Source organism: Micromys minutus, assembly GCF_963924665.1.
Source record: "Micromys minutus genome assembly, chromosome: 22".
NCBI lineage: Eukaryota > Metazoa > Chordata > Mammalia > Rodentia > Muridae > Micromys > Micromys minutus.
In genome coordinates this window covers 32,561,319-32,570,385 of record NC_137957.1, presented here as the reverse complement: position 1 = coordinate 32,570,385, position 9,067 = coordinate 32,561,319, and the positions used below count along the sequence as shown (strand labels likewise).

The following is a 9,067-nucleotide window of genomic DNA, read 5'->3' as shown; positions in this document are numbered from 1 at the left end:
AAAAACCTCCCAAGGAGCTCAAGTCATTTTTCAGGTTAGCTCAAAACATAAACACATCGGCTAACAGCACACCATTCCCACGCAGTGTGCCCGTTTAATATTACAAAGACCCTATAAAATACAAGAATGACTAGGAGAAAAAAATGTAACTGATACACAGCTAAATCAAAAGGTCGAATTTCTTGGAAGAAGTGGGAAATAACTCAGACTCAGAAACACAGGTACAAATGCTTAGCTCTCCACCCATGCCAAGACGTTATCATCATCCCTACAAAAGTCGGGTGCTTAACTTCAACATCTGGTAAAGAAAAAACCCAACCTGCTTCCCTCTTCTGTTTGGAGGCTGACACTTGTCCTTCGTTGCCGCGGAGCACCCGACTCCCCTTCTCCTAGCCCTTGGTCCCACAGACTGAAATGTCTTGGGGTGGGAAAGCCTGTAACAGATGGGGAAGGATCCGGGGGCGTCAGCTGCAGCACAGGCCTACCCCAGCGGGAGTTGGAAGCTAGCCAGTGAAATATGGGCGTTTTGTTCCTAGGGCTGCCCAAAAAAGGCGCGGAGAGAGGATAGAGGCAACCCCCATTTTCATCAAAACGCTCCTCCTGGGGCGCCTGCCTGCGGGAGGGCTCCAAAATTGGCATCTTGGACCTTCAAGTCGCCCTCTTTTAGCCCACATTTCCCAAACCCCGGAAGAGGAGGGTGATTAAAAATGCAAATTGCTTTGCGGACGACAGTAGGTAGGACTCGGCTGCGAGGCGCAGGCCTGGGGAGATCCTGTGACCTTAGACGCCCTCCGCGCCCCGGGACTCGGGAAGGGCCGCAGCCGGGCTTCCGCCTCCCGGTCGCGGCCGGACAAAGCCCGGCTCCTTTCCGTGGGACCCGAAGGGCAGACCGGATCGGGACGCGCGCCTTCCGCAAGGCCCGCCGTCGCCGCACACAGGTGGTTTTCCGTCCGGGAGGGGCGGCCTCCGCACTTTTATATAACAATAGAGCTGTGCGCGCCGGGGATGCGCTCTTGTCGCCGTCGCGGCCCCCGCCGGCCACGCCTCCATCCGGCTCCGGTGCCGCGCCGCCTGCGTCCTAAGTTGCCTGCGGGTGGTGCCCACGAGACTCCCCAACCGTAACTCGGGAACCAAGGGGTACAGACAGGGACACCTCTGGCACCTTTCCGATTTCAGGTCTCTCCCTAGGCTACAGTTCCGCGACGGCCTTACAGGCGATCACGGAGTCGTCGCGTGTCTTCCCCCCTCCCCCCAGAGCAGCTTTGCTGCGGCCAAAGCGCAGCGCGCAAGCGCGTTTAGAACTGCAAGAGTGCTCCATGCAGGGCTCGGGGCCCGCTGCAGCAGAGAACTGATAGGGGATCGGCCTCTGTCCACAGGACCCAGTCACTGTGTACGCTTGAGTTTGGGCTTGAGGTCTTGCAGGAGGACTCCCCCACGTCTCCGGGTTGCAGGGAGCCTTGGTGTGGCCCGGCGTCCCAGGCACTTAGACTAGGCTGCCTTGCCAGACCGGTTCCTCTTAGAAGCCAAACTGCTTTTGGCCCCAAATCGTTAAAGGAACTCGACTCCCCAGGCTCATGGGTGACCGGTGTGTGTGTGTGTGTGTGTGTGTGTGTGTGTGTGTGTGTGTGTGTGCAGCGATCTCCGGAACAATGGCTCAGAATGCCCCCACTCCACCGGAGCAGAACAAAAGTGTACGGCTAGCAGACAAGGTTTTCCCTGCTCACCGCCTCCTCCCCCACGAAAGTTGAGAAAACCCAGGGTTGGGGCGCTTCTGGGTTTTCTGGACAACCAAACGGTTGTTTGCTTAGTTGCTTTAAATGTTTCAACATAACACTAGTTTGTTTCTAGAGATGTTGGATTAGCATTTAACACTTCGGTGGGTCGCTAAAGCCCAGGCAGTTCACCAGCCCCAACACAGCGTCGGCTAAAAGGACATCAGAACAAACAGAACTAGACTTTTAAAAGAACCAAACAAATGCCACACACGATTTAAAGGAGGACCGGGGTGGTGGTGGGAGAGCAGGGCGGCGCTATGGTAGCCTAGGATCGAGTGTTAAAGGGAATTTAAAAGGGGGGGGGGGCTTCAAGTTTTATTAAGGCTTACTTGAGATAGTAAGCGTCGCAATAAGGGCTTTTGTGCTTGCTAATTGCACTACTGGTGCTCAAGAGTTAGACGCGAAGTGTGAACTCTCAACAGAAGGAAACACGAGACAACTTTAGTGCCCTGGTTTATGTGCCCTGCTCCTCCTCCACAGCCGCCTCCTCTTCTTTCTCCTTCCTCCCGCCGAGCCCGCAGTTGCAGCTTGTTTGCACTGGGGCTTATCCGGAGCGGAAATTCCTTTCCGTTTTTGTGAATGACAAACTCATTAACAATTCATCAACACAACCTGTTCCAGCCGGCCCGTCCCCACGGCAACAGCCCCTTCCGCAGCGCGCTCATTGGCTGGCGGAGAGAATGTATCCATTGAGACGCAGGCTGTTTGTATCCATTGAGGAGCTGCCTCGCACAGGGGGTGTGCTCTCGCAGAGTCCTAGGGACTGAGCAAACCCAGTCTTGATTAATCCGGCGAGAAACGCGGGGTTGGATCTGAGGTGCAGCCTCAGAGGGAAGGATTAGAAGCCTCTAGACTTTTTCCTTTTTCTCCTCTCAGTGGCACGGAGTCCGAATTAATTGGATTTCATTCACTGGGTAGGAACAAAACTGGGCACTTTCATTCAGAGAGATTCATTGACTCTGAGAGTGTTCTGGTGCAGAGGGACCACCGGCTTGAGCTTCTGTGTCGCCTTCCCTAACCGCTAGCCTCGGCTTGGGAAAGGCGAGGCAGAATCAAACCCCGCTCCGAGAGCGGCACCTTCGCACAGCGTGCTCGGCCTATGCCTGCCTCGAGGGGCGTCTGCTAGGCACCCCACCTTCTCCTGGAGCTCGACCCCCATGATAGATACGCTCAGACCCGTGCCCTTCGCGTCGGAAATGGCGATCAGCAAGACGGTGGCGTGGCTCAACGAGCAGCTGGAGCTGGGCAACGAACGGCTGCTGCTGATGGACTGCCGACCGCAGGAGCTGTACGAGTCGTCGCACATCGAATCGGCCATCAACGTGGCCATCCCGGGCATCATGCTGCGGCGTCTGCAGAAGGGCAACCTGCCCGTGCGTGCGCTCTTCACGCGCTGCGAGGACCGGGACCGCTTTACCAGGCGCTGCGGCACGGACACCGTGGTGCTCTACGACGAGAACAGCAGCGACTGGAATGAGAACACCGGTGGAGAGTCTGTCCTCGGGCTGCTGCTCAAGAAACTCAAAGACGAGGGCTGCCGGGCGTTCTACCTGGAAGGTATGTTGTGCACCCCGGGTGCAGGGCTCGGGGCTAGGACTGCAAGCTGGGGAAACTGCTGGCGAGGTAGCGATCGCCGCTCGCATTGCGCTTAGGGGAGCTGGGCCAGAGTGCTAGCTTCTCTTTCAAGGGTTCTTTATAATCAGGCACCTCCACCTTCCTCTCGCTTTCTTTGGGTCGGCTTAGAATTAAGATTCAGAAGAGCTGGAAATGGACTTAAGGGTGCAGCTTGGCACCTCCTAGCTCCTCGAAATATTAGGAAATGTAATTTCGTGCATTTCCGGATTCAGAAGAATTAAATGTTCCCTGGGTAGGCAGCCGGTTATGTTCCTAAAGGTGCACATTGAAGTGTGCTTTTTACCACCGCGGGGGGTTCATAGGGTTCCTGTCAATAGCGTTTGCTGCGCCTTGTGCGCTGCTTCTTAAGCTGAAAATTACTACAGCGTCTCTGGTTACAACGTTGCTTTTTCTTGTTTCTGGCAGGTGGCTTCAGTAAGTTCCAGGCGGAGTTCGCCCTGCACTGCGAGACCAATCTTGACGGCTCCTGCAGCAGCAGCTCCCCGCCCTTGCCAGTGCTGGGGCTCGGGGGCCTGCGGATCAGCTCCGATTCTTCCTCGGACATTGAGTCTGACCTTGACCGAGACCCCAATAGTGCAACGGACTCGGATGGCAGCCCGCTGTCCAACAGCCAGCCTTCCTTCCCGGTGGAAATTTTGCCCTTCCTTTACCTGGGCTGTGCCAAGGACTCGACCAACTTGGACGTGTTAGAAGAGTTTGGCATCAAGTATATCTTGAATGTCACCCCCAATTTGCCCAATCTGTTCGAGAATGCAGGGGAATTCAAATACAAGCAAATTCCTATCTCGGATCACTGGAGCCAAAACCTGTCCCAGTTTTTCCCTGAGGCCATTTCTTTCATAGGTGAGACTAATTTGCAGTCATTCATAGAGTTGAAGATGTTGATCTATTTTCCTGCAAGCTATTTTGCTGGACTGAGGCTCTCTCCTGTTCCAAGAGTGTTGTTTGTTCTGCTTTGCCCGCTTGCCAAAGGGAAAACAGGGCCTGTTGACAGAACAGATCAGGGGACTGTTGGAACCATTTAAGTCGTACTTTTAAAAGGGGGGCTGTTCCGATCGGCCACATTTTCCTTGTCTCTAGACAGGGTGTGAGTGGAGAGCTGGTTAGAAGCACTTACTTGCAGACAAGAATCCTAATATTGCTTTGTATTTTTAAAAAATGACCTAGGAGTTACTTTAGGACACCCAAGTTAGTTGTTGGAAAGCCGTTTAAATACTAGATGTTAACTAGCTGACTGATAACTGCGGTGTACCAGCTACTGTGAGCCTCTGGGTAACTTGATCCCAGCAGGAAGAACCGTGGGCTGGGACTAAGAGAAGCTAGTCTCCAGGCATTGTAGTGCATTTCCTATTACAAAGGAACTCATTTTCAGGCCTTGTAGACATCCTGTTCCTCCTAATGGGCTGTCCCCTGTGACTTCCCTCTCTCTTTTAAAATGCCTGAATACCCCCATTGTTAACTGCACAACAGTTGGGGAATAATTTAATAGACCCTTGCAGTCTGCTTGTCTGTATGAGGGGCATTCAGGACCGTATTGTAGGGTTTCTGGTATTCACAAGCTGAGGCAAAGAATGTACACATTAAGGTTTTTTTTTTTTTTTTTTGTTAGAAACTTAATACAAAAGCTCCCTTTACAGGAAATATCTGAAATATGTGATTGTGTTCAGTGTGCGTGTTTTATCTCCAGTTATACATTTCTGCTGCCCTCCGGGCTTAACTGTCGCACACAATTGTCTTTTTACTATTCCTTCTTAATTCAGACTTTAGGCTGAGCTTTTTTGCAAAGGCTGTTTTTTTCCCCCCAGTCTAATGAAATCTTGCCTTCCTTTCTGTGTTCACAGATGAAGCCCGAGGCAAAAACTGTGGCGTCCTGGTACATTGCTTGGCAGGTATCAGCCGCTCCGTCACTGTGACCGTGGCTTACCTTATGCAGAAGCTCAACTTGTCCATGAATGATGCTTATGACATTGTCAAAATGAAGAAATCCAACATCTCTCCCAACTTCAACTTCATGGGCCAACTGCTTGACTTTGAAAGGACCCTGGGACTCAGCAGCCCCTGTGACAATCGGGTTCCTACCCAGCAGTTGTACTTCACCACACCCTCCAACCAGAATGTCTACCAGGTGGACTCCCTGCAATCCACGTGAAAGGCACCCACCTTTCCTAGCTGGGAGTGTCCCATTCCTTCAGTTTCTCTTGGGCAGCATTGACCACGCTGCTTTCTTTGTGTGTGGCCCCAGGTGTCAAAATGTCACCAGCTGTCTGTATTAGACAAGGCTGCCAAGTGCAGAATTGGTTATCACGGAGGGAGAGATTTGCTCCATTCATTGTTTTTTCGGAAGGACAGGACATTGCTGTCTAGATCCAGGCAATAGGTTTGCTTCTGTACCCCAGCCTACCCAAGCAGGGACTGGACATCCACCCAGAGGGTAGAACAAAGGAGTAAGGGGTAGGAAGGAGCATGTGTTCTTTAGGGCCTTGTATGGCTGTTTCCTGTTGCATCTGGAACTAACTATATTGTCTTCAGTGAAGACTGATTCACCTTTGCGTATAGTGGAGCCAAAGAGATTTTAGCTCTGTATTTGTGGTATTGATTTAGGAAAAAAAAAAAAAAAAACTGATCCTTTCATTTGATTATTGTAAATATTTGATCTTCAATCACTTGACAGTTTGTTTGGCTTGTGTTTGTTTTTATCTTTGGGTTTAAAAGAGATCCAAAGGGGGAAAGATCAGTGTGCCACTTCTTAGAACAAAAAAATAAGGAAAAAAAAAGATTCTTTTCTAATCCAAAGGGTATATTTGCAGCATGCTTGACCTTATTGTACCAATTCTGATGGCATTTTCACGAATATTATCACTGAGACTTTGTTATGGTGAGGTCTTAAGTCTCTTTCATATATCTTCCTTGTAACTTTTTTTTCCTCTTAATGTAGTTTTGACTCTGCCTTACCTTTGTAAATATTGGGCTTATGTTGTCTCAAGGGGTATTTTGGAAAGACACCAAAATTGTGGATTCACTTTTTAAAAAAAATAACTTCAGCTGTGCTAAACAGCATATTACCTCTGTACAAAATTCTTCAGGGAGCGTCACCTCAAATGCAATACGTTGGGTTGGTTTCTTTCCTTTAAAAAAGAAAATACGAAACTGGAAGTGTGCGTATATGTGTGTGTGTGTGCACGCCCACCCATTTGATGGGTGGGATGCGGCAGGCTGTGAGGAAGGGAGAATTCACTTGCTCCATGATGTTCGTGATGTAAAGTTTTGAGCTGGAATTTATTATAAGAATGTAAAACCTTAAATTATTAATAAATAACTATTTTGGCTATTGAGTGTGTTTATTTTTAAATGTCTCAGTCTAAGAAGTTACATACTTCTTAAGTGGTGATTGACCTTGTAAGGGGTAGCAAGGTTATTAGTAATGTTTTCAGATGCAGTCTGAAATTAATTTTGTTTCAGGTTAAGACCTCATAGTAAGATAGATTGACCATGTCATGCATACAGTTAACACTTCATGAGTGTGGCTCAGACTTCATTAAGATTTTTCCTCTCCCTGGAGAAATGAAGCCCACAGTATACACATTGTTGAAATACAAAGTTTGGGTACTCATAAATGGCCCCAAGACTGTCCTAGGATAATGGCAGCCACATGTTAACCTATCTTCCAGAATCATCTACTCCACAATCCTTGGGCATGCCAGGAAGGAAGCAGAACCATTTTTCCCCCCAGGATGTCTAGTTTTAACAAAAATTACTCAAGCATGAGCTAGATCGGGTCCCTTCCTCTCTTTGATTCTCATGACACTCTAATGGCATGTTGGCTTTTTCATGGGCTTGGATGTGGTTCTTAAGTGTGTGTATGTTCACTTGGGGTAAAATCTTAGGCTCCCAATTTAAGTCTACTGTGGCTTAGCTATTTTAGGATGTAGGACAGAGCCACCATTGAATCTCGGTTATAGATGGTTTCAAAGTTTTCTTCTGAGCCAAAGGCTACATACACATCCTGTCATTTTTCTAGAGACTCCTTTCTGAGCTCAGAAGTACACAAACCAAATTAAGGGGGAGGTGCGTGTATTAGTATCAAAAGTACTAGGATGTATTTTTGGGATGTCACCCTTGAGCTCTGTCATTTTAAAGTGGGAAAATGAGCTTTTCACCCAAGCAACATGGGAGACGACTGCTGTGCTATCTGGCAGTCTGCATTGTAGTTGGCAAGTGGCTTTCGTTCTTCGGACAACTCTTGTCAACCTGTCTGGGAATGAATTTTTTAAGCGACTTAAAAAAAAAAAAAAGAAAAAAAATAATCAAGTCAGGCTCCTGTTTGGGTGTCCCAAGTCAGCAGGACACAAAGCAGAAATGAATCGCAGTTCCACTTGGCTCCCGTTAATCCAGTTCTGAAGAGTTTCCGGTCCTGGCGTTCCCTAAACGGCCTGTTCAAAGTTGGGATTTGCAAGCAGCATTTGCTGCTCAGCTGCAGTTCAAGTAGCTGACAGCTTTCTTCCCCCCCCCCTTTTTTTTCTTTCTGATTTCTTTTCTCCCTTTTCTTTCTCTTTATATGTAAGGGACTTGTGGAGGGGGTGCGGGTAATTTTAGTGCATTTGCCCTTCGTGGATTAGCTCTTGTTCCTCCCCGAACTTGTACGCAGCGAGTTCCTACTCCGGGGCTCAAACCGACAGCTGCCTCCCCGGCACTTCCTCTTGTTCTACTGTGGGTTTGTTTGTCAGTCCACTTCTGAAATTAATAATGTTTTCTGGCCGGGTGCCACAAGCCATTACCACAAAGGGGAAGTCACACACATATGAATAGCAGGAAGCCAAGCAGGGTCACAGTGTGAGCTGAACCTGTGGAGGGGAAAGAGAATTGAACCTGGCCCATTCAGCAAGTGTCTGAGAGCGGTGGCGGCCGGAGAGGGGGCTTACAGCGTTGAAACAGGCTCAAGCTGTGAAAAGGAAAAAAAAAGTCTCCAATAAATTGGGAGCAAAGGGATTGAGCTAAGGAGAGTTTAGGGCCCCCCTAAAGTAGCAGTGTTTGGGGTTTCTCCCCTCCTGGCATATTGTTTCATAAGGCTGGTGAACACAGGGTGCTTGTTTCCCACAAAAGGGTTCATGTTAAAAGGGTGTTACGGTTCACCTAGGCCAGGAGACTCAAAGAGCTGTATGGCTTTTTCTTCTGTTTCTCCTCTGCAAGGTGGAAGCTTGTGATGGACCGCAGGAACCCTCACCTCACCTTGCCTCTGCCAGCTTCTCTTCCTGCTACCCTACTGGCTTCTCTGTGCTTGCAAGGAGCCAAGGGAAGGCTGTCATTTTCCCCTTTCAAAGTTGGGCTGCTTTCTTGAATGGAGCCCTCACGGTTACTAGGGCAACCTTTGCAGGCGGCTGCAGTTCTACAGTGGGCCTTCTTCATCACCTGCTATCCCCATTAGGGCCATCCTCCTGTCTGGGAGAAAGCACTACCTTTCCTGACTTGTGTTGGGTGGAGGGGGGCTTTGGCAGGAGAGGTAGTTGTCTGCAGGTTTTGTGGGTGCTGCAAAACCAAACCAAAAACAAAACAACAAAACCCTCAAGACATGCAATAGTCAATGGGATGAGCAGATTTTAGGGCTAAAATTGGAATTAGGAAGGGTTGTCCGGTGATAAAAATACTGTCAGTCTTTAGAG

At 49.2% G+C, this 9,067-nt stretch overlaps 1 protein-coding gene across 1 annotated transcript; it reads left to right on the top strand.

The window, feature by feature from the left end:
* Positions 1–2,507: 2,507 nt before the first annotated feature.
* On the top strand, positions 2,508–6,738 carry DUSP6 (dual specificity phosphatase 6). Its single transcript, XM_080936027.1, has 3 exons — positions 2,508–3,332; positions 3,816–4,253; positions 5,252–6,738. The coding sequence occupies exons 1-3, from the start codon at positions 2,933–2,935 to the stop codon at positions 5,557–5,559; spliced, it is 1,146 nt and encodes a 381-aa protein (XP_080792153.1). The 5' UTR covers positions 2,508–2,932; the 3' UTR covers positions 5,560–6,738.
* The last annotated feature ends 2,329 nt before the right edge of the window (positions 6,739–9,067 follow it).

What these genes read in the sequence shown, in the direction of transcription:
- DUSP6 (XM_080936027.1), top strand. Translation starts at nt 2,933, where the DNA reads ATGATAGATACGCTCAGACCCGTGCCCTTCGCGTCGGAAATGGCGATC. An exon ending in CCGGGCGTTCTACCTGGAAG is followed by an intron (nt 3,333 to 3,815) that starts GTATGTTGTGCA and finishes TGTTTCTGGCAG; the next exon opens with GTGGCTTCAGTAAGTTCCAG. An exon ending in TGAGGCCATTTCTTTCATAG is followed by an intron (nt 4,254 to 5,251) that starts GTGAGACTAATT and finishes CTGTGTTCACAG; the next exon opens with ATGAAGCCCGAGGCAAAAAC.